The sequence below is a fragment of the Columba livia genome, unplaced genomic scaffold (genome assembly GCF_036013475.1).
Source record: "Columba livia isolate bColLiv1 breed racing homer unplaced genomic scaffold, bColLiv1.pat.W.v2 Scaffold_214, whole genome shotgun sequence".
Lineage (NCBI taxonomy): Eukaryota > Metazoa > Chordata > Aves > Columbiformes > Columbidae > Columba > Columba livia.
This window is the reverse complement of record NW_027043251.1, coordinates 13,960-38,637: the sequence shown is the minus strand read 5'-3', so window position 1 is coordinate 38,637 and position 24,678 is coordinate 13,960. Positions and strand designations below refer to the sequence as shown.

General features: G+C 51.8%; 2 protein-coding genes across 2 annotated transcripts; one reads left to right on the top strand and one right to left on the bottom strand.

Annotated features, from left to right (window-relative positions):
* Positions 1–14,617: 14,617 nt before the first annotated feature.
* Positions 14,618–15,169, top strand: LOC135578009 (olfactory receptor 14J1-like; the record flags this gene model as incomplete). The annotated part of the gene is made up of 1 exon (XM_065048169.1): positions 14,618–15,169. A coding segment is annotated over one exon (552 nt), but the record flags the coding sequence as incomplete, so codon positions are not given.
* An 8,219-nt stretch (positions 15,170–23,388) lies between these two features.
* LOC135578016 (olfactory receptor 14A16-like) lies at positions 23,389–24,386 on the bottom strand. The gene has a single exon (XM_065048176.1). It carries the CDS (start codon positions 24,384–24,386, stop codon positions 23,430–23,432), a length of 957 nt encoding a protein of 318 aa, XP_064904248.1. The 3' UTR covers positions 23,389–23,429.
* Between the last annotated feature and the right edge of the window lie 292 nt (positions 24,387–24,678).

The window sequence follows — 24,678 nt, the reverse complement described above, 5'->3', positions numbered from 1 at the left end:
CCCTCAGAAACTTGGGGTTTGCTTCTGCCTTTCACTTCACTAGAGGTTTGTTCATTCTTTCAGCATCTGCAGTTCAGGATCAGGACACCAGAGGGCTCATTAACATCTAAAATGCTTTTACAAGCTAAGGCTCTGTGCAGCATTTTCCTAGAGGCTTCAAGTCAGGTGTGGATGATTAGAGAAATTTCAGGAATAGCCAAACAGAGAGCATTTCCATAATAAATAGCAATAAAGCCCAATTTCTTCTGTTTCATTCCCTGCTCTCCCTTCCCTCCCTTTCCAGAACAGGCGGCATCAGCAGCCTCCAGTTCATATTAATGTTTTGCATCTCCTGATAAAGACTGAATATGTCAGAAAAGTGGGTTCCTAAATCACCATGTGAGTGAGGAGACTGGCCAGGACAGCTCAAGAGGAGTCACACTCCTCTGGATCAAAGGTGGGTGTTCCTGGCAATCTCAGGTGCCACAGCACAGCGATACTTGTGTTCGGGAGCTGGTCAAGTGACCCATCTCCTGTTCTGTAACGGTGTCTGAGTTTGCTCAGGTCACCCCTGACTTGAGCCCCATCCACTGCTGGGTGTTCTCCAGACTCCTGCCTTCAGGAACAAAGGCCCAGGAGACCTTGCTGGCGAAGATGGAGGCAAAGAACCCACGAAGAACCTCAGCTCTGTCTGATTCTACTCTTATGAAGTTCAGCAGCAGGCCCACGTTCACCATGTCTATTCTCTTACTGCAAGTGAAGCTCTGTCAGCTCATCTTGCTGCCATTCCTGTGCAGGTATCAAGTCCAGGGCAGCTTTGTCATCATCCCCACATCCATGGACAAGGTTTCTAAATTCCACCTTTGCAGCTTCCCCTGCTTCCACCTCCTGTGTGCTGCCTTTTGCCCTGGAGCTCCATCAGTGCAGATGAGCAGCCTCACGAGATAAATGCTTCTGTTCATGGGTACTTACAAAGATCTTTCTAGTGCTTGGAGCAGGCTGTCCTGTAAGGATTATCAGATTTCCTGAGCTTCTTCACCCTTCAGACCTACTTCCATGGCACCACTTTGCCCACCATCCCCCAGTATGTCAAAGTCTTCTCCTCTGGAGCCCACCAGCCTGTGCTCTGCTGCTGGCCTTCCTCCCTCCGCTCTGGTGCCTGGGACCCCACTGTGTCCTGGCCATGACAGCCAAAGTGGACAGTGATGTTCACATCCCTCACCAGGGTTTCCTTGTTTCCCAGTTCCAGATCCAGGCGAGCATCACCCTTGTTGGCCCATCAGGCAGACATGTTAAGCAGTTGACCCAAGATCATTTGGACTGTTGGCACCTGCAGCTTTGCCTGGCCAGTGAATGTCAGGGCAATTACAGATCCCCATAGGAACGTACTCATTGACTAGTGAGTTGCTCGAGTTGCTGACAGAAGATCCATTTCTTCTCCATGATCAAGTAATTTGTAGCACACAACATGTTGCCACCCTCTACTGGGCTTACATGGCAAAGTCTTGGAACTGGGGGTGAGTGTGGCTGTGCTACAGTTGTCACCTCTCTGAGAAGACAACAGGAGTTTGACCAATGTCAGACAGAGCCGATTTCAGTTGCTCCAAGATGGACCCACTGCTTGCCAAACCTGAGCCACTCAGTGATGCTGGCAGCACCTCTGGGATATTGTATTTGAGAAAGGGTAAAAAACGCTGCACAACAGCAGGTGGGAGAGAGGAGGGAGGAAATGGGAGAGAAAAGCTCTGCAGACACCAAGGTCATATCCCACAGGACCCAAGCAGGTCCCTCAGCAGGCCAAATCCTGCTCTCCTGAAATCCTGCTCTTGGCCTTGTTCTCATCTCCCAGGAGCCTCAGCTCCACTTTCCATCCCTGACTGTTCCATCCTGACCAACTCTTTCTGGTTTGTAAGTGTGAAGTCCCACAGGGCACCTCACCCCACTGACTCCTCACTCACCCATGTCAGGAAGATGTTGTCCATGAGCTCCAAACCCTTCCAAACCCCTCCACCATTTCCAGCCCTGGCCCCTCACCCACAGATGTTGTTCTTCCCTGCATGGGTGGACACCAAATGAGTAGTTCAGCAGTGCAGGTTTGTATTGTATAGATGAGATGCGAGAATGCACATCATGTATGTGAGGTAACATGAACCTGAGTGAGCACAAACACCATCCGGTTATTCCAGGGGGTTCCATAAGGGCCCGTTGGACAGGCAGCGTCTCGAGATCACTTCATGTTGGGAGGAACATCCCACAGGAAAACACGTGAATGCAGCCCTGGATGTGCTTCCTTGAACTGAGATCCCTGTGTCCATTCCACATGACGTGGGACATCTCAGAGGAGTGCAGAGCAGGGGGACACACCTTAGGGCTGAGGTACCTCCCATCCCTTGGGAGTGGCAACAGGAGGTTTTCATTGAACAGATGAGCTGTGAGCATGCACACCATGTATGTGAGGTGAGAGGAACCCGAGGTGAGATGAGCCCAAGTGAAACCAGCCATTCCTTGAGGTTTCATGAAGGCCTGTGGGGCAGACAGTATCTACAGGTCACTTCACGTTGGATGTTACATACCAGAGAAATTTGCCTGGATGCAGCACTGGGATGTTTCCCCACTCAAATCATTAGTACGAAATATATTTGATAACTTTAACTTTGATAAAACAAGCATACATTCATCTGATCAGGTATTGGGCCATAGGAGTTTTATAGATGGGTATGGTGTGTTATGACATCAGTTGTGTCCCAATATCTCATAATCCAGTAAGAAGCATGTATCTGTAAAGGAGACAGTGAGGTCTGTCTCTGGAGGTAACAGCCCAGCAGCAGGGACATGGCTGGGAAAGAACCTCTGCCCAAGTACCCAAAGGCCCTACCCAAAAAGAGGCCTTAGAGACGGGTTGTCATGTCCATTCCACATAAGAATATGATGGGACAGCAGCAGGAACATGGTCGTGTTTGTCAGAGAAGATGAAAGACCAATAGCAGTCAGGGGATTTAGAAGATCAGTGTGAGGCTGCTTCTCTCAGGTAAAAGATCTCGAAACATCTTATGAGTTGGATTCCATGCATGAAGGCCTGTTAGTGAGATGGCCGAGCTTTCCTTGGTAATAGCAAAAAGCAGAAGAGGGAAAAAAAAGGTCAGAAAGTGCAACTTGGAAGGTAAGGACTGGATATCAGGAGTAAGAAATGTCACTGGAAGGGCAGTGTTGTGATACAAGAGGTGACCCAGAGGGAGCTGGATCAGCCCATGGTTTGTGTGCCAAAGAGCAGCCAGTGAGGGTGCAGACACAGCAGTGAAGGTGCAGAAATGCTGGGGTGAGAGCAGGTGGGGAAGCGAGATGGGTGTCTGCAGCCTGCAGGGAAAGAGGGGCAGGGGTAGCACCGTGTAGAACAGCCTGTGGTGGAGATGGCAAAGGGCGCTGTAAGGCTGGAAGGGACCCACAGAACCCAGGTCTGTGTCCCCTTGGCCAGGGCAGTTGTCTCTGCCACTGAGGCCCAGCAGAAGACATGTTGTCCTCATGGCACTGGGGCCTCGGTGCCTCCTTGCAGCCCCACGGGGAAGCTGGAAGTTGTTGTCCCAGTGTTGTCCTTCCCTGGGCCTTGCACACCCACATCCCACGGTCCCAGGAAGAGCCCTGAGCCGTGTGTGAGGGACAGGATCCCCCTTCCCATTGCCTGGAGGTCATGGCTCCTCCTTTCTGCTTCAGAAAGCAAACCAAGGGGTTTCTGAGCATCAGATCTGAAGAAAAGACTCAAAGGAGACCTCATGGTGGCTACAGCTTCCTCACAAGGGGAGAAGGAGGGGAAGGTACTGATCTCTTCTCTGTGGTGACCAATGGTAGAAACCAAGGGAATGGAAGAAGCATGTGCCAGGGGAGGTTTAGGTTGGACATGAGGAAAAGGTTCTTCCCCCTGAGGTGCTGGACACTGAACAGGCTCCCCAGGGAGGTATCACAGCCCCAACCTGACAGTGTTCAAGAAGAGACTGGACAACGTCCTCAGACACACGGGGTGACCTGTGGGGTGTCCTGTGCAGGGACAGGAGTTGGACTCCATGATCCTCGTGGGTCCTTCCAACTCAGGACATCCCAATATTCTATGAAATACTAGGTCAAAAGTCCCTGTTTTCATTGTACAGATGAGTTGCAAACATACACATCATGTGCATGTCCACCATGTGCCTGTGGTGAGATGAACCCAAGTGAGCACAAATGCCATCAGCTATTCCTTGGGGTGCCATAAAGGTCTGTGGGACAGAGATGGTGTTCAGGGGTCTCTTCCATCCTGTGTTATTGTAGGATTCCATGAATCTTTTCCTTGGAGAGCTCTTTCACGTCAGAATAGACAGAGGAAGGAGAACAAAAGCAGAGGCAGAAGCAGAGATGCAAAATGTCCCAGAGTAAATACAGCAGCTCCTCTGAGGAACGTTTCTCCACTCAAACCCTTGATAGGAAATCAATTAGATGAATTTGATGAAAGCAGCTCAGTTTGATCTGCTCACACACTGGACCACAAGGAGGGTGATGGTGGGTACGATGCCATGTGGTCACTTGTGTCTCAGGAACTCATAGTCCAGTAGGAACCAATGGCTGTGGAGGGCACTGTGAGGTCACTTCTGCCTCTGCAGGGGATTGGCCAACAGCAGGAACACGGCTGGGAAAGGACTGTGAGGTCACACACACGAGACGAGCAATCGGGCCCAATCAGCATGGCTGGATGAAAGGCAGGTCCTGCTTGACCACCCTGATCTCCTTCTGTGACAAGGTGACCGGCTGAGCAGATGAGGGAAAGTCTGTCGTGGGGAGTGAATCCGCCACACGGGCTGTGGGTGTTGTGTCCTTAGACTGCAGTAAAGCCTTTGACACCGTGTCCCACAGCATCTCCTGGAGAAGCTGCAGCTCGTGGCCTGGATGGTGTATGTGCGATGGAGGGCTGGACCAAAAGAATTGTGGTGAACAGAACCAAATCCAGTTGGCGTCTGGTCACAAGTGGTGTCCCCAGGGCTCAGTATTTGACTCAGTTCTATTTAAGCTTTATCAGTGATGTGGATGAGGGGATCGAGTGCACCCTCATTAAGTTTGCAGATGACACCAGGTTGGGTGGGAGTGTTGATCTGCTGGAGGGTGGGAAGGCCATGCAGGGGGATCTGGACCCGCTGGATCATTGGGCTGAGGCCATTTGTATGAGGTTTGACCAGACCAAGGGCCGGGTCCTGCACTTGGGTCACAACAACCCCAGGCTCAGGGAAGAGTGGCTGGAACATTGCCTGTTGGAAAGGGATCAGGGGGTGTTGATCGACAGCAGCTGAACATGAGCCTGTGTGTGCCCAGATGGCCAAAAGGGCCACCAGCATCCTGGCTTGTATCAGGAATGGTGTGGCCAGCAGGACTAGCGTGATTGTGCCACTGTTCTCAGCGCTGATGAGGTGGCATCTTGAATCCTGTGTTCAGGTTTGGGCCCTTCATCATAAGAAGGACATTGAGTCACCAGAGAGAGTGCAGAGGAGGGAACGGAGCTGGTGAGGGTCTGGAGCACAAGTGTGATGAGCAGCGGCTGAGGGAACTGGTGGGTTCAGCCTGGAGAACAGGAGGCTGAGGGGAGACCTTCTCGCTGTCCAAACTGCCTGAAAGGAGGTTGAACATGGAGGGTGTTGGTCTCTTCTCCCAAGTAGCAAGTGATAGGACAAGAGGAAATGGCCCCAAATTATGCCAGGGGAGGTTTAGATTGGATATTACAAAAACATTCTTCCTGGAAAGGGCTGTCAGGCATTGGAACAGGCAGCTCAGGGCAGTGGTGGAGTCACCATCCCTGCAGGGGTTTATAAGATGTTTAGACGAGGTTCTTAGGGACACGGTTTAGTTCTAGATTTAGGTTGTGGTTGGACTCAATGGTCCTGAGGGTCTCTTCCAACTGAAATAATTCTATGATTCTCTATTATCAACTGGAATATTCTTCTATCACATCTTCTAAATGCTCTTCACATATCTGCCTCTTCACCTACAGTCCTGAAACTTATCTAATTAGATGCACAAGTGTTGAATACTAATTGTAAATGATGAAAGCACCATCGCTCTATCAGGCTGGTCTGATACCTGCAGTCCCAGACAAACACCTCAGGTACACGGGGCCTCTCGAGGTTTGCACTGGGTGCTTATAGAGAGACCATGGAGCTCAGCCCGAAAACTTGAGAATTCCCCTCAAAACTGAAAACCAAACCAAAAACAACAAAAAGAACAAAAAATCCCACAATCTTTTTTTCATCAGGTGAAATAATTCAATTTTTCCAATAAAATGTCTGTGGAATTTCTATCCTTCCAAAATATGAATTTTCAGAATGTGTACGGACTGTGGGAGATGAAACGTTGGCCTTTCCCTGTGCTTGCAGTGCCAGAACTCTGTCTATCACTACGTGTATTTAATCCCCTGCACATCCAGGAGTTTCCACCTGTCCTTACCCAGCTCCCCGTGTCTGAACTCATCTCTTCAGAAGCCTGTCTGGACATTTGCACTTTCCATCGCTCCCCAGAGGTTCTTCACCTCTCACTCTTGGCTCATTCAGAGCCTCTCAGCTCTCACTCTGCTTTGAGCTTCAGGCAGGTCAAGTCTTTCAGCAGTTGCTCTCCTACTCCCTACAGGCAACTCTTCAATTATGGCAATGGCCCTCGCTGGAAACTACTTAATTTAACCACAGAACTGAGAAACATCATTAAGTTCTATTGTGTTTATTTTTCTCCTTTTTTTTCTGTTTCCTCTAATTAAAAATTCCCCGGTGCCTGTTTACATCCAGTTCTCTAAGGAAACATGAAGCAATTCCTGCGAAGAAGCTGTAACAATCAGTGCAAACTTCAGCGCAGAATCTGATGTAAAGAAATGCGCTGGAAATCCCAGGGGCCAATGAGCAGAACAGGGAGTTTGGGGAGCTGGTTATAGATTTCCTGCTAACAGTTTGAGTAGAGAAACATTCTTCACAGAACTGCTCTGTTTATTTGACACCTTTTGGGTCTCCTCCTCTGCCTGTATTTTTATTTTCTTGTTCCTCCACCTCTTCCTTCTTCCAAAACGTTTCCAAGGGAAAGATTCCTGGAATCACAGAGCAACTCAGGTGTGAACATCATCTTGTCTCACTGTCCTGCTCAGGGCAGGGTGACCCAGGTGAGGTTGTCCAAGGCCTCTGCCCAGCTTTGCACCATCCACTAAGGAGCTGAAGGTTCACTGTGTCACATCATACAGGGGGAGAACAGAGACGTTCAACAGTGTTGGCCCAAGTGCTGGTCCCTGAGGGATCCCACTGGTAACTGGCTCTGTGGGCACTTTGTACCACTGGTGACATTTGGGCTCCACGGGGGACTATAGATGCTATATAAAATGCTATATAAAAAGATGTGCTCATGCTTTTGTGACACTAGTGTATTGAAAAATTAAAATGTCACGTGTTTGCCTGTTTAAGAGTTGGGGTGTTCAGCTGGAGAAGAGAGGCTCCTGGGAGACCTTATTGCAGCCTTTCTGGGCTGAAAAGGGGCCGATAAGAACAATGGGGACGGACTTTTGAGCAGGGGCTGTTGCGACAGGACAAAGGGAGATGGTTTAAACTAGAAGAGGGGAGAGTCAAGGAATGAAATGAGGAAGAGATTTTCTACACTGAGGGTGGTAAAACACTGGGACAGGCTTCCCAGAGAGGGGGTGGATGAACCATCCCGGAGACATCCCAGGCCAGGCTGGACGGGGCTCTGAGCAACCTGAGCTGCTGAAGATGTCCCTGATGGCCGAGGGAAGTTGGACCAGACGGGCTGTGAATGTCACTTCCAACTCCAACTACTTTGTCATTCTAGGATTCAGTGACAGGAAAGACTGGGTGCATCGATGCTTGATAAGCAGCAAAGGTCTTGTCTGGCTTGTGCGAGCCAGGCCGGCAGCTTCACCCAGCAGCTCTCCCCACCCGAGTGGAGAGCTGACCCACTTGTGTACAACCGACCCTGCCCCTGCCCCACAGTGCCCAGAGGATGCTGCCCAGGGCCCCAGGATGGACATTTGTGGGGGAGTGTTGGGAGCACTGGGAGGTTTACTGGGAGCACTGGGGGATTACTGGGACTTCTTGGAGGTTTCCTGGGAACAATGGGGGTTGCTGGGATCACTGGAGAGGATAGTGGGGGTTACTACGTACTCATGCTGGGAGTACTACATACTCATGCACTGGGAGTTAACTGGGAGTTCTTGGAGTATTACTGGGAACAGTGGGGGCTGCTGGGAGCACTGGAAAGGTTAGTTGGGGGCTACTGGGAGTACTGGGAATACTGGGAGGGTTCCTGGGAGCATGTGGGGTTGCCTGAGTGTTACTGGGAGTACTAGGTGGTTACTGGGAGCACTGGGAGGGCTACTGGGAACACTGGGGGTTTACTGGGAGTCCTTGCAGGATTACTGGGAACAATGGGGGTTGCTGTGAGCACTGGAGGGGTTAGTGGAGGCCACTGGTGCTCTGGGGAGGTGTCTGGGAACACTGGGGGTTGCTACGGAGTTACTGGGAGCACTAGGTGATTACTGGGAGCACTGGGAAGGTTACTGGGAACAGTAGGTTTATTAGTGGGGGGTTTCTGGGAACACTGGGAGGGTTACTGGGAACACTGGGGGTTTACTGGGAGTTCTTGCAGGATTACTGGGAACAATGGGGGTTGCTGTGAGCACTGGAGGGGTTAGTGGGGGCCACTGGGTGCTCTGGGGAGGTGTCTGGGAACACTGGGGGTTGCTGGGGAGTTACTGGGAGCACTAGGTGGTTACTGGGAGCACTGGGAAGGTTACTGGGAACAGTAGGTTTATTAGTGGGGGGTTTCTGGGAACACTGGGAGGGTTACTGGGAGCACTGGGGGTTTACTGGGAGTTCTTGCAGGATTACTGGGAACATTGGGGGTTGCTGGGGCTTTCCTGGGAGGGTTATTGGGAGTGTAACTGGGAACATTAGAAGGATTAGTGCGGGGTTATTGGGAACATTGTGGGGGTTACTGGGAACGTTCCAGTTGGTGGGGGTTACTGGGAGCACTAGGTGGTTTCTGGGAGCACTGGGAGGATTATTGGAGCACTGAGAGTTTACTGGGAATTTTTGGAGGATTACTGGGAACAATGGGGGTTGTCGCGGTTGAGACGGACAAACAACATGGACCAAGTTCTTTCAAGATGAAAGTAATAGATGCCATTTATTGATACAAGTGCATTTTTATACAACTCTACCAGTTCATGTGTCTTTTCACTATTGGTTACAAGTTACAGCACTAACATCTCACTGGTTAATTTTTCTATCATCCATGTTATTCTTCTATCCCCTTCTCTCTCACGGGTACATCTCTCCTCTCTCCGGATACTCCTTTACTCCCATCCTTCTCAAGGGTAAATCTTAATATCTCAAGGCTGATCTCTACTCTCATATTTTCTGTCAAGGATTCCACAGACCCGCTGCAGTTTCCCACAGGGGGTTGCTGGGAACACTGGAGGGGTTAGTAGGGGGTTACTGGGAGCACTGGTAGGGGTTACTGTGGACAGTGGGGGTTGCTGAGGGCTCACATGAAAGCACTAGGTGGTTACTGGGATCACTGGGAGGGCTAGCGGGGGATTACTGGGAGCAATGAGGGGGTTGCTGGGGCTCACTGCGAGCACTGGGGGGGTTGCTGGGAGCACTGGGAGGTCTACTGGGAGGATTACTGGAAACAGTAGGACGATTAGTGGGGGGTTAATGGGAACACAACATGGTTACTGGGAGCACTGTGGGGGCCTGCTGGGAGCACAAGGACAGTTAGTGGGAGCACTGGGGGTTAACTGGGAGTTCTTGGAAAATTACTGGGAACAACGGGGGCTGCTGGGAGCACTGGAAAGGTTAGTTGGGGGCTAATGGGAGCACTGGAGGGGTTAATGGGAGGGTTACCGGGAGCACTGTAGGGGTTAGTGGGAGGGATACTGGGAGCACTGGAGGGGTCAGTGGGAGGGTTACTGGGAGCACTGGAGGGGTTAGTGGGGGTTACTGGGAGCACTGGAAGGTTATTGGGGGCACTGGAGGGGTTAGTGGGGGTTACTGGGGGTACTGGAGAGGTTAGTGGGAGGGTTACTGGGAGCACTGGAAGGGTCAGTGGGAGGGTTACTGGGAGCACTGGAGGGGTGAGTGGGAGGGTTACTGGGAGCACTGGAGGGGTTACTGGGAGCACTGGAGGGGTGAGTGGGAGCATTACTGGGAGCACTGGAGGGGTTAGTGGGAGGGTTACTGGGAGCACTGGGAGCATTAGGGTGACACTGCTGTGGGTGTCCATCACAACCCACCAGCTCAGGGCGAGGACGTTGCCGAGGCCTCTCCAGCAGCTGAGAGCGGCCTCAGTCACAGGCCCTGCCTGTCGTGGGGGTTTGAACTCCCCTGATGTTTCTGGAAGGACGACTCAGCCAGACACAGCCCAGGAGGTTCAGCAAGTGCATCCATGGGAACTTCCTGATGCAAAGGGTGGAGGAGCCGACCAGGAGAGGAGCTGCTGGACCTCATCCTCACTAACAAGGAGGGGCTGGTTGAGGCGGTAAAGGTTGAGGGCTGCCTTGGCTGCAGCGACCGTGAGATGGTGGAGTTCAGGATCTCGTGTGGCAGGAGCAGGATAGCAAGCAGAATCGCAACCCTGGATTTCAGCAGGGCAAACTTTGGCCTTTTCAGGTAATTACTGGGAGAAATCCCGTGGGCAAGGCTGCTTGAAGGTAAATCCATAAATCCATGGGTCCGGATGGGATGCACCCGCGGGTGCTGAGGGAGCTGGCTGAGGTCATTGGTGGGCCGCTCTCCATCATCTTTGCCAAGTCTTGGGAAATGGGAGAGGTGCCTGAGGACTGGAGGAAAGCAAATGTCACTGCAGTCTTCAAAAAGGGCAAGAAGGAGGACCTGGGGAACTCTAGACCGGTCAGCCTCACCTCCATCCCTGGGAAACTGATGGAACGACTTCTCCTTGGTGCCGTCTCAAGGCATATCTGGGATAAGAGGGTCATTAGGGGCAGTCAACATGGCTTCACCAAGGGGAAGTCATGCTTGACCAACCTCATTGACTTTTATGAAGACATAACGAGGTGGATACATGATGACAAAATAGTGGATGTGGTCTACCTTGACTTCAGCAGAGCCTTTGACACAGTCTCCCACAGCATCCTCACAGCTAAGCTGGGGGAGTGTGGTCTGGACGATCGGATAGTGAGGTGGACCGTGAACTGGCTGAAGGGAAGAAGCCAGAGGGTCGTGGTCAATGGGGCAGAGTCCAGTTGAGGCCTGGATCTAGTGCAGTGCCTCAGGGGGCAGTGCTGGGGCCAGTACTATTCAATAAATTCATCAGTGACTTGGATGAGGGAATAGAGTGACTGTCAGCAAGGTTGCTGAAGACACCAAGCTGGGAGGAGTGGTGACACTGGAAGCTGTGCTGCCATCAGAGACCTGGACAGGCTGGAGAGTTGGGCAGGGAAAATGTAATGAAACAGAACAAGGGCAAGTGTAGAGTCCTACATCTGGGCAAGAAGAACCCCAGGTTCCAGTATAAGTTGGGGAAGGACCTGTTGGAGAGCAGTGTACGGGAAAGGGACCTGGGGTCCTGGGGACAGCAGGGTGACCATGAGCCAGCACTGGGCCCTTGTGGCCAGGAAGCCAATGGGACCTGGGGTGGGTTAGAAGGGGGTGGTCAGTAGCTCAGAGAGGTTCTCCTGCCCCTCTGCTCTGCCCTGGGGAGACCACACCTGGAATATTCTCATACCAATTTATTTTTTACTAGCAAGAATACAATGCTGGCAAGAAGTATCTCTGCAGAGCAGACACAACTAACATTACTGATTACTATAGGTTGTCTCAAAGGATGTGCCCCTGGAGCCTGAGGGACACCTGGAGAGCCCAGAGGGGTCAGAGAAAGGGACATCATGGGCTGCTCCTGTGCTGCTGAGCTGGGCTGGGCTCCTGGGACACAGGGAGCTCATGGCAGCGGCAGCGCTGCAGAGAGACAGCTCTGCCCAGGAGCAGCTCCTCTGCACACGCAGCAGGGCTGAGGGCTCTGCCTGCAGCACCGAGGGCGCAGGAGCCGGGCACAGAGAGGGAAACGCAGTCTGGGCTGGGAGGATTCTGAGAGTTCACTGGAAATGAAATCCTCTCAGATATGAAGCCTGTGTCTGCAGGGCATTGCATCTGCAAATCTTGGTAGGATCTCAGAAAGCTGTCACATTGCAGAGCCTGCGAGAGATGTAAGTACAGCTCTCAGAGGTTCTCTGATCAGAGGAGAGGATGTGCTGCAGAGCAGGGATTGCCTTCTGCACTGTCAGAGTGACAAGACGTGAATGCTGCGTTGTCCCCAGGGTGGCTGTGGGGTGTAAATGTAAATGTGCAGGCAGGGGTGCCCAGGGCTGTCCTGCAGAGCAGGGTCCCTGCACCCCAGGGCTGTGCCGGGCAGGGACTCTGCCGCCTGCCAGGGTCAGCACTCAGCCTGCCCAGGAGATCCCAGCAACACCGAGGGGAGAAGATGTGGGGGGATGAGCGACCCCCGGCAGGGCAGGGTCCTTCTGCTGCTGGGTTCTCCATGGGTCGGGGCTGCTCACAGCTCCAGCTCATTCCAGAATATTGACAAGAGGAGGTTTCAAGGAGCAGAAGACAAAGAGTACTAAGAAGATAAGGAACCTCCCTGAGTCTGTGTTTTCAGTCTCCTACTCTGGGGAATGGGTGGTGATTAAGGCAGTTCTTAATTTTAAACAAACACTTGAGGCACATGAAGTGCAGTAGGTCTTCAAGAGAATCCTGGCATGCCTTGCCTCTCCTCTGCCTATGCAGAACCAGCATCACCTTTGCTGGACACCTTACACTTAATCTGTCATCTGTTTTCCAGCCTGCAAACAGGAAGATGCCCCCAGGCAGTGCCCTGTGAACAGGCAGGATCTGTAGGGCCAGGGGGAGGGCACAGAGGGTGGGATGGTCTGTGAGCACTGACAGGGAAGAGACATGGACAGGGAAACACCTCCCAGGGGAGAATCTCCAGGCAGCAGGGAAATGATCAGAAATGAGAGGAAACCAAACCCGGAATGGTTATGGGAGGGAGAAGAGAGAAAAGTGCCTGTGATCCCCTGCAGTGCAGATCCCTCCTGTGAGCAGCCCCCTGGCCTCCTGTCCCACCCAGCAAAGCCTCTGCCCTCAGGGCCGGGGGCTCCAAGGCATGAAGCAGCTCCTGTGCAGCCAGAGCTCCAGTTCCTCTGCAGAGCACAGGGGCTGAGAGCAGCTGCCCGGCAGTGTTGGTGTCTGGGAGGTGGCTGCACAGCTGGGGAAGGGTGACGCTGTCTGAGTGCCCGGCTGCCTCTGCCCTGGCCTCTCTCACACCCACCCTCACCGCATTTTCCTTCTCGCTCCCCTGCTCTGGGTCACTGCTGTTGGGATCTTGTTCTTGCTGTCAGGCTCTCTGGGGATGGCAGTTTCAGCTGCAGAGTCACAGCCTGATCTTGTGGGTCCTTTCCTGCAGGTGTGTCCATGGGCACACGTGTCCCAGCTTTGCTCTGACCTGTGGGCTGTGGGCAATGCAGTCTGTGGGGCTGGGGAATGAGCTGAGTGTGTCCTGGGCTAAACGTTGGGTGCTGAGACCTTAGGAAAGGGTGAGACCTGTCATGGTCTGAGGTGGATGCCTCTGCTCTCAGCAGTGCCTGGTGGCTTTTCAGGGTAACATGGGAGTGTGATCAGCCCCCATCTCAGAAAGGTGCCAGCCCAGGGCAGCTGCAGCAAGACAGAGGGACAGAGCAGCTGCCCTCACTCTGCACTGACCCACAGGCATCCTCTGGACTTGCAGGACTCGCTCTGTTCTCCCTGAGTGAAGCAGAAATGCTGAGGGTTTCTGACACCCAACAACACTCCCCAGGGTGGGAGGGCAGAAGGAGCTGTAGAAACACCAAACCTCTCAAAGTCAGTTTCTCAGGCCTGGGGGTACAGATGCTGACAGTCCCTTCTGCACCAGGAGCGGTTCCAGCTGACAAAGCTGAACCCCAGGACTGGCCCCTGCCCACCCAATCACACAGGGCCAGGCTGACTCCTCAGGAGCCCCTGGGCAGAGACCCTGCTCTTCATTGCACACTCATCAAGCACCAACGAGGGCTCCAGCCAGGACGTTCTCCTGGAAAAAGAAAAGTGTCTCTTTGTGGGAGGGTCTGTGGGAAATGGGTTTGATTATTCCCAGAGAAGTCTCATCTAAACCTTCACTATCTTTTCCTCCTATCACAGGTCCTCATGCCCACAGGCAGCCAATGTCCAACAGCAGCTCCATTACCCAGTTCCTCCTCCTGCCGTTCACAGACACACGGGAGCTGCAGCTCTTGCACTTCTGGCTCTTCCTGGGCATCTACCTGGCTGCCCTCCTGGGCAACGGCCTCATCATCACCACCATAGCCTGGGACCAGCACCTCCACACCCCCATGTACTTCTTCCTGCTCAACCTCGCCCTCCTCGACCTGGGCTGCATCTCCACCACTGTCCCCAAATACATGGCTAATTCTCTCTGGGATTCCAGGGTCATTTCCTATGCAGGATGTGCTGCACAGGTCTTCTCTTTTTGTTTCTTGCTTGGTTCAGAGTATTTTCTTCTCACCATCATGTCCTACGACCGCTACGTTGCCATCTGCAAACCCCTGCACTACGGGACCCTCCTGGGCAGCAGAGCTTGTGTCCACATGGCAGCAGCTGCCTGGGCCACTGGGTTTCTCTATTCTCTGCTGCACACGGCCAATACATTTTCACTGCCCCTGTGCAAGGGCAATGCCCTGGGCCAGTTCTTCTGTGAAATCCCCCAGATCCTCAAGCTCTCCTGCTCACACTCCTACCTCAGGGAACTTGGGCTTCTTGTGGTCAGTGCCTGTTTAGGTTTTACGTGTTTTGTTTTCATCGTGGTGTCCTATGTGCAGATCTTGAGGGCCGTGCTGAGGATCCCCTCTGAGCAGGGACGGCACAAAGCCTTTTCCACCTGCCTCCCTCACCTGGCCGTGGTCTCCCTGTTCCTCAGCACTGGAGTGTTTGCCAACCTGAAGCCCCCCTCCATTTCTTCCCCATCCCTGGACATGGTGGTGTCTGTTCTGTACTCGGTGGTGCCTCCAGCAGTGAACCCCCTCATCTACAGCATGAGGAACCAGGAGCTCAAGGATGCCCTGTGGAAACTCATATCTTATTGTTTTGTAAAGCAATAAAGTGCCCATCTGGTTCTACATAGGCGTTTTAATGTAGCTAATTACAGGTCCAGTCTGTCATCTGGATTTTTTGATTTTATTAGTTGTTTTCTTATTGTGATAATGTTGTCATCCCCTTTCTAATTCACTGTTGGATTTTCTTTTATAACTGTTGGCTGTGTAAATGAGAAGCCGTGCTCTCCTTGTCTTTAAACAAAATAAAAGGCTCTTTAGTGACTTGTTTATCACTATATTCTTCCTGCAAGCCCATTTTTAGAGCTCCAGGGATGGTTCCTGTGTTCATGAGAGGAGGGGAAAAGAGTCCATCCTGGCAGCCCTGCCAGGGAGCAGCAGCGCTTGTTCTTCCAGAGCTGTTCTGGTTCCACTCCCACACTCTCCTTCTCATCCCTGGTGTTGGTGCAAGGCCTGAGTGCTCTGGCAGCTTGGTCACCGTCCTGCTGTGTGGCAGTTCTTCTAGAACATGCCCAAGAAAGTGGCCACAGATTCAAACCCCAGAGTACAGCTGAACAGTGTGTGTGTGCAGGGCTGGCACACAGCAGTGTCCTCTCACAGCCAGGCTCCTGCCAGAGACCTGCAGGACCAGCAGAGCAGGGGCTGGGCTGTGCCCCTGTGCACTGGACACCCCATGGAAGGAGCCTCAGGTCAATCATCATCAACTGGCCCTTCACAACTACCGTTTACAGCACTGGCCTCTCACCCACAGGGGTTGTTCTTCCCTCCATGGATGGACACTCAATGAATAGTTCAGCAGTCCCTGTTTGCTTTGTACAGATGAGATGGGAGCACGCACATCATGTACCTGAGGTGACATGAACGTGAGCGAGCATAAACACCATCAACTATTCCTTGGGGCTCTATGAAGGTCCGTGGCACAGAGAGTGGCTTGAGGTCACATCACATTGGGATGCGACCTGAATGCAGCACTGGGATATGCAACCTTGATCTGAGGTCTCCGTGTCCATTCCTCATGGCATGGGACATCTCAGATGAGTGCAGAGCAGGTGACACACCACAGGGCTGAGGTGTCTCCTGTCTCTTTGGAGTGGCAACAGGAGGCCAGAGGGACACTGTGACTCCTGCCTCTATGTGTAAAATGGACAGACTCTGTCTCTGAGCATACCTGGGTGCATAAGGAGTCCTGAGACCAGCTCTGATGTGGACACCTCACAGAACCCTGACATTTCTGTGTGTGACTCCAGGAACAAACCCCCCTGGATCAGTGAGATTCATCTCAGCTGCTTTGGACAGGATCACTGCAAGTGCTCTTGTCTGCTACATCACCCTTGCCCTTGATTCCACATTGTGCTCTCAAAAGTGCCCTAGAAACCAGAGAGGTTCTGGGGTCCTTAAAAAATGCAGAACTCAGTCCCATCTTCAAGAAGAGCACAAACAGGAATGGGGAGAATAACAGTCTGGCCACCCTACCTCCCTCCTTGGGAAGGGGATGGGACAAGCCTCCTGTAGCCATTTCCAGGAATGTGAAGGACAAGGAAGGGATTGCTGAACCCAAATGGACAGGGGAAGGAAAGGCATGTTGTGTACAGGGTGTTTGCAAGGCTTAGCCATGGTCTCCTTCTGGCCAGAGTGGTGCTGATGGGGCTCACGAAGTGGATGCTGGGTGGGAAGTTGGCTGAACCATCAAGCCCAAATATCACCAGTGGTACAAAGTCCTCCGTGCAGCCAGATACTGGTGTCATCTCCCCGTGACCAGCACTTGGACCAACACTGTTGAACATCTTTATTCTCCCCTTCTATGATGTATCAGAGAGCACTTTCAGTGCCTTTGAGGATGATGCAAACCTGGGTGGAGGCCTTGAGCAGCCTCACCTGGTTCACCCTGAGCAGGAGAGTGAGACAAGAAGAGTGAGACAAGGGCTCTCTGCAAACCTGAGTTATTCTCTGGTTTGACAGAATTTTTGCCTTGGAGAGGTTTCAGGAGAGAGAATAGGTATAGAGATATAGAAGGTGTTAACATTAAAAAAAGCAGTTCCAGTGAGGAGTGCTTTTCACTTACATTGTGAGTAGGAAATATATTTGACAAATTTGAACAAGGTGAGGAAGTGAGATGGGTGTCTACAGCCTGTGGGAAAGAGGGGCAGGTATAGGAATGTGCTTCTGTCTTTGTCAGGTCCTGGGTGCTAAGGAGGGGGAATGGATGGTTGTGGTATTATGAGGTTACATGTGTCTCAGACACTCATACTCCAGTCAGAATCCTGTGGCTGTGAAGGGGACAGTGAGGTCAGTTCTGTCTCTGGAGGTGACAACCCAGCAGCAGGGACATGGCTGGGAAAGAACCTCAGTCTAAGTATGACAGATCCTACCCAGGAAGAGATCTTGGAAACAGGTCGTCACATCCATCCCACCTGAGAACATGGTGGGACAGCAGCAGGGACATGGTCGTGTGTATCAGAGAAGCTGAAAGGCCAGCAGCACTCATGGGATTTAGGAAATCATGGTGAGATTACTTCTCTCTGGTCAACTGCAGGATGACTAGAAGAATAACAGGTTGGGATCTCTGCTTGATGGGCAGTTTCTGAGTTGGTGAAGCTTTCTCAAGTAGTGGGAAAAAGCAGCAGAGAAAAAAAAACAAAGCCACTAAGTGCAGATGGGGAAGTGGAGACTGGTTATCAGGAGGAAAAAATGTCACTGTAAGAGCAGTGCTGTGGGGCAAGAGGTGACCCAGAGGGAGCTGGATCAGCCCATGGTTTGTGTGCCAAAGAGCAGCCAGTGAGGGTGCAGACACAGCAGTGAAGGTGCAGAAATGCTGGGTGAGAGCAGGTGGGGAAGCGAGATGGGTGTCTGCAGCCTGCAGGGAAAGAGGGGCAGGGGTAGCACCGTGTGGAACAGCCTGTGGTGGAGATGGCAAAGGGCGCTGTAAGGCTGGAAGGGACCCACAGAACCCAGGTCTGTGTCCCCTTGGCCAGGGCAGTTGTCTCTGCCACTGAGGCCCAGGAGAAGACATGTTGTCCTCATGGCACTGGGGCCTCGGTGCCTCCTTGCAGCCCCATGGGGAAGCTGGAAGTTGTTGTCCCAGTGTTGTCCTTCCCTGGGCCTTGCACACCCACATCCCACGGTCCCAGGAAGAGCCCTGAGCTGTGTGTGAGGGACAGGATCCCCCTTCCCATTGCCTGGAGCTCATGGCTCCTCCTTTCTGCTTCAGAAAGCAAACCAAGGGGTTTCTGAGCATCAGAACTGAAGAAAAGACTCAAAGGAGACCTCATGGTGGCTACAGCTTCCTCACAGGGGGAGAAGGAGTGGAAGGGACTGATCTCTTCTCTGTGGTGACCAATGACAGTCCCAAAGTGAACGGAAGAAAGACGTGCCAGGAGAGGGTCAGTGGGACATGAGTAAAAGGTTCTTCACCCACAGGGTGCTGGACACTGAACAGGCTCCCCAGGGAGGTGTCACGGCCCCAACCTGACAGTGTTCAAGAAGAGACTGGACAACGTCCTCAGACACACGGGGTGACCTGTGGGGTGTCCTGTGCAGGGACAGGAGTTGGACTCTATGATCTTTGTGGGTCCTTACATCTCAGGACATTCTATGATTGTATGAAATACTATGTCAAAAGTCCCTATTTTCATTGTGCAGATGAGATGTAAACATACACATCATGTGCATGTCCAGTGTGTGCATGTGGTGAGATGAACCCAAGCGAGCACAAATGCCATCAGCTGTTCCTTGGGGTGCCTGCCATAAAGGTCAGTCGGACAGAGATGGTGTTCAGGGGTCTCTTCTAACCTGCATTATTGTAGGATTCCATGAATCTTTTCCTAGGAGAGCTCTTTAACATCAGAATAGACAGAAGAAGAAGAATAAAAAATCACAGGCAGAAGCAGAGATATAAAATGCCCCAGAGTAAATACAGCAGCTCCTCTGAGGAACGTTTCTCCACTCAAACCCTTGATAGGAAATCTATCAGATACATTTGATGAAAGCAGCTCAGTTTGATATGCTCACACACTGGACCACAAGGAGGGTGATGGTGGGTACGATATCATGTGGTCACTTGTGTCTCAGGAACTCATAGTCCAGTAGGAACCAATGGCTGTGGAGGGCACTGTGAGGTCACTTCTGCCTCTGCAGGGGATTGGCCAACAGCAGGAACAGGACTGGGAAAGGACTGTGAGGTCACACACACGAGACGAGCAATCGGGCCCAATCAGCATGGCTGGATGAAAGGCAGGTCCTGCTTGACCACCCTGATCTCCTTCTGTGACAAGGTGACCGGCTGAGCAGATGAGGGAAAGTCTGTCGTGGGGAGTGAATCCACCACACGGGCTGTGCGTGTTGTGTCCTTAGACTGCAGTAAAGCCTTTGACACTGTGTCCCACAGCATCTCCTGGAGAAGCTGCAGCTCATGGCCTGGATGGTGTATGTGCGATGGAGGGCTGGACCAAAAGAATTGTGGTGAACAGAGCCAAATCCAGTTGGCGTCTGGTCACAAGTGGTGTCCCCAGGGCTCAGTATTTGACTCAGTTCTGTTTAAGCTTTATCAGTGATGTGGATGAGGGGATCGAGTGCACCCTCATTAAGTTTGCAGATGACACCAGGTTGGGTGGGAGTGTTGATCTGCTGGAGGGTGGGAAGGCCATGCAGGGGGATCTGGACCCACTGGATCATTGGGCTGAGGCCATTTGTATGAGGTTTGACCAGACCAAGGGCCGGGTCCTGCACTTGGGTCACAACAACCCCAGGCTCAGGGAAGAGTGGCTGGAACATTGCCTGTTGGAAAGGGATCAGGGGGTGTTGATCGACAGCAGCTGAACATGAGCCTGTGTGTGCCCAGGTGGTCAAAAGGGCCACCAGCATCCTGGCTTGTATCAGGAATGGTGTGGCCAGCAGGAGTAGCGTGATTGTGCCACTGTTCTCAGTGCTGATGAGGTCGCATCTTGAATCCTGTGTTCAGGTTTGGGCCCTTCATCATAAGAAGGACATTGAGGCACTAGAGAGAGTGCAGAGGAGGGAACGGAGCTGCTGTGGGTCTGGAGCAAAAGTGTGATGAGGAGCAGGTGAGGGAACTGGTGGGTTCAGCCTGGAGAACAGGAGGCTGAGGGGAGACCTTCTCGCTGTCCACAACTGTCTGAAAGGAGGTTGAACGTGGTGGGTGTCGGTCTCTTCTCCCAAGTAGCAAGTGATAGGACAAGAGGAAATGGCCCCAAGTTATGCCATGGGAGGTTTAGATTGAATATTAGGAAAACAATTCTTCCTGGAAAGCGTTGTCATGTGGTGGAACAGGCTTCCCATGGCAGTGGTGGAGTCACCATCTCTGTAGGTGTTTTAAAGGCATTTAGAAGAGGTTCCTAGAAACATGGTTCAGTGCTAGATTTAGGTTGTGGTTGGACTCAATGCTCCTGAGGGTCTCTTCCAACTGAAATAATTCTATGATTCTCTATTATCAACTGGAATATTCTTCTATCACATCTTCTAAGTGCTCTTCACATATCTGCCTCTTCACCTGCAGTCCTGAAAATTATCTAATTAGATGCATAAGTGTTGAATACTAATTGTAAATGATGAAAGCACCATCACTCTATCAGTCTGGTCTGATACCTGCCAGTCCCAGGCAAACACCTCAGGTACACGGGGCCTCTCGAGGTTTGCACTGGGTGCTTATAGTGAGACCATGGAGCTCAGCCCGAAAACCTGAGAATTCCCCTCAAAACTGAAAATCAAACCAAAAACAACAAAAAGAACAAAAAATCCCACAATCTTTTTTTCATCAGATGAAATAATTCAATATTTCTAATAAAATCTCTGTGGAATTTCTATCCTGCCAAAATATGAATTTTTCAGAATGTGTACGGACTGTGGGAGATGAAACGTTGGCCTTTCCCTGTGCTTGCAGTGCCAGAACTCTGTCTATCACTACGTGTATTTAATCCCCTGCACATCCAGGAGTTTCCACCTGTCCTTACCCAGCTCCCCGTGTCTGAACTCATCTCTTCAGAAGCCTGTCTGGACATTTGCACTTTCCATCGCTCCCCAGAGGTTCTTCACCTCTCACTCTTGGCTCATTCAGAGCCTCTCAGCTCTCACTCTGCTTGGAGCTTCAGGCAGGTCAAGTCTTTCAGCAGTTGCTCTCCTATTCCCTGTAGGCAACTCCTGAGTTATGGCAATGGACCTCGCTGGAAACTACTTAATTTAACCACAGAACTGAGAAACATCATTAAGTTCTATTGTGTTTTCTTTTTTTTTTCCTTTGTTGTTTCCTCTAATTAAAAATTCCCCGGTGCCTGTTTACATCCAGTTCTCTAAGGAAACATGAAGCAATCCTGCGAAGAAGCTGTAACAATCAGTGCAAACTTCAGTGCAGAATCTGATGTAAAGAAATGTGCTGTAAATCCCAGGGGCCAATGAGCAGAACAGGGAGTTTGGGGAGCTGGTTATAGATTTCCTGCTAACAGTTTGAGTAGAGAAACATTCTTCACAGAACTGCTCTGTTTATTTGACACCTTTGAGGTCTCCTCCTCTGCCTGTATTTTTATTTTCTTGTTCCTCCACCTCTTCCTTCTTCCAAAACGTTTCCAAGGGAAAGATTCCTGGAATCACAGAGCAACTCAGGTGTGAACATCATCTTGTCCCACTGTCCTGCTCAGGGCAGGGTGACCCAGGTGAGGTTGTCCAAGGCCTCTGCCCAGCTTTGCACCATCCACAAAGGAGCTGAACATTCACTCTGTCACACCATTCAGGGGCCCAGGCTTGGGGCTGTGACACCTCCCTGGGGAGGCTGTTCCAGTGTCCAGCGCCCTCTGGGTGAAGAACCCTTTCCTCATGTCCAACTGACCCTCCCAGGCACATCTTCTGCATTCCCTGGGCTCTGTCACTGTCACAGAGCAGAGCTCAGCCCTGCCCCTCCTGCTCCTGCTGAGGAACCTTGAGCCCCATGAGCTCTGCCCTCAGTCACATCTTCTCCAGGCTGAGCAAACCCAGGAACTTCAGCTGCTCCTAATACGGCTTTTCCTCCAAACCCTTCACCAAATTTGTAGCCTCTTCTGGGCACTCTCCAGTAGCTTTATCTCCTTTTACCCTGTGTCCCCAGCCCTGCACACAGTGAATGCTGCAGGTGAGGCCGCCCCAGCACAGAGCAGCGCGGGACTATCCCCTCCCTGCCCGGCTGGCCGTGCTGTGCTGGGTGCACCCAGGACACGGTCCCTCTTGGCTCCAGGGACATTGGTGGCTCATGTTCAACTTGCTGTTGACCAGACCCTCAGATCCCTCTCTGCAGAGCTGCTCTGCAGCATCTCATCTCCCAGTCTGTATGTACAGACAGGGTTGACGTGTCCCAGGTGCAAAATGGCACCCCAGAATACCTGACAGCATTGGCGGTCACTTCTATTCATCTCACCTCAAATACATGATGTTCACTCTCACTTCTCATCTGTACAATGCAAACATGGACTTCTGACCTACTCATTCAGTGTCTTTTCAGGTAAGGACAAAGAAACTCTCTGAACTGGGGCGAGAGGTCCGGGCTGGAAATGAAGGCTGTGAGGGATTAGTCCATGATGATTGGGGCAGATTTGATGGGGTGTCCAGTGCACAGGGGCACAGCCCAGCCCCTGCTCTGCTGGTCCTGCAGGTCTCTGGCACGAGCCTGGCTGTGAGAGGACACTGCTGTGTGCCAGCCCTGCACACACACACTGTTCAGCTGTACACTGGTGTTTCATATATAGGTCACTTTCTTGGGCATGTTCTTGAGAGAATCTTTTAAGAACTAAACCTTCAGGTCCTGCCCTGACCAGATCACCTTTCTATCTGGAAAGGCTGTTGTGGGGCCAGCTCTGTCACAGCAGTGCCCATTGCCTGTCCCTGCCTGCGCTCACAGCACTGACACACAGCAGGACGGTGACCAAGCTGCCAGAGCACTCAGGCCTTGCACCAACACCAGGGATGAGAAGGAGAGTGTGGGAGTGGAACCAGAACAGCTCTGGAAGAACAAGCGCTGCTGCTCCCTGGCAGGGCTGCCGTGATGGACTCTTTTCCCTCCTCCCATGCACACAGGAACTGTCCCTGCAGCTCCATACAGGCCTTGGGGGAATAATATCAGTGAAAAAAACGTCACTGCAGAGCCCTTTTTTATGTTTAAATAAACAGAGAGAATGGCTGCATATTTATACAGCCAGTGGGTTTGAAAAGAAAAGCAGACAATGAGTTAGAAAGGGGATGACAAATATATCATGATTTATTAAAAAATAAATACCACCAACACACACACAGAATCTGGGCCTCTAATGAGTTACATTAAAGCTGTTATCTGTTAAAGGGTGGATGACGGACACTTTATTATTTTTGAAATGCCTCCAGTGATTAGTTTCCTCAGAGCATCCTTGACCTCCTTGTTCCTCATGCTGTAGATGAGGGGATTCAATGTTGGAGGTATCAGTGAGTATAGAACAGACACCACCAGGTCCAAGGAGGGGAAGGAGATGGAGGGGGGCTTCAGGTAGGCAAAAAAAGAGGTGCTGACAAACAGAGTAACCACGGCCAGGTGAGGGAGGCAGGTGGAAAAGGCTTTGTGCCGACCCTGCTCAGAGGGGATCCTCAACACAGCCCTGAAGATCTGCACATAGGACACCACAATGGAAATAAAACACATAAAAAATAAACAGCCACTAACCACAAGAAGCCCAAGTTCCCTAAGGTAGGCACCTGAGCAGGAGAGCTTGAGGATGTTGGGGATTTCACAGAAGAACTGGCCCAGGGCATTGCCCTTGCACAGGGGCAGTGAAAATGTATTGGTCGTGTGCAGCAGAGAATAGAGAAACCCAGTGGCCCAGGCAGCTGCTGCCATGTGGACACAAGCTCTGCTGCCCAGGAGGGTCCCGTAGTGCAGGGGTTTGCAGATGGCAACGTAGCGGTCGTACGACATGATGGTCAGAAGACAATACTCTGTTGACATTGCAAAGATAAAGAGAAAGACCTGGATAACACATCCTGCATAGGAAATGGCCCTGGTGTCCCAGAGGGAGTTGGCCATGGATTTGGGGAGAATGGTGGAGATGCAGCCCAGGTCAAGGAGGGCGAGGTTGAGCAGGAAGAAGTACATGGGGGTGTGGAGGTGCTGGTCCCAGGCTATGGTGGTGATGATGAGGCCGTTGCCCAGGAGGGCAGCCAGGTAGATGCCCAGGAAGAGCCAGAAGTGCAAGAGCTGCAGCTCCCGTGTGTCTGTGAACGGCAGGAGGAGGAACTGGGTGATGGAGCTGCTGTTGGACATTTGCTTTTCCTGAGCATGGGGCGCTGTCATGAGGAAAAAAAAGACAGTGAGAAGTCAGGGAAGAGTTCTGCGACAAAAATGATACCAAGTCCCATAGACCCTCCCCTGTCACACACAGACACCCTTTTCTTTTCCTAGGAGAACTTCCTCCAGCACTGTTGCTATAGCCCTGCTTGGTGCTGGAAAATGTGCAATCAAGAGCAGGGCCTCTGCCCATGGGCTCACGTTAAGTCAGCCCAGCTCTGCAGAAGTGGGGCCACAGGAACGGTGGGGACTGTCTTGGTTCTGCTAC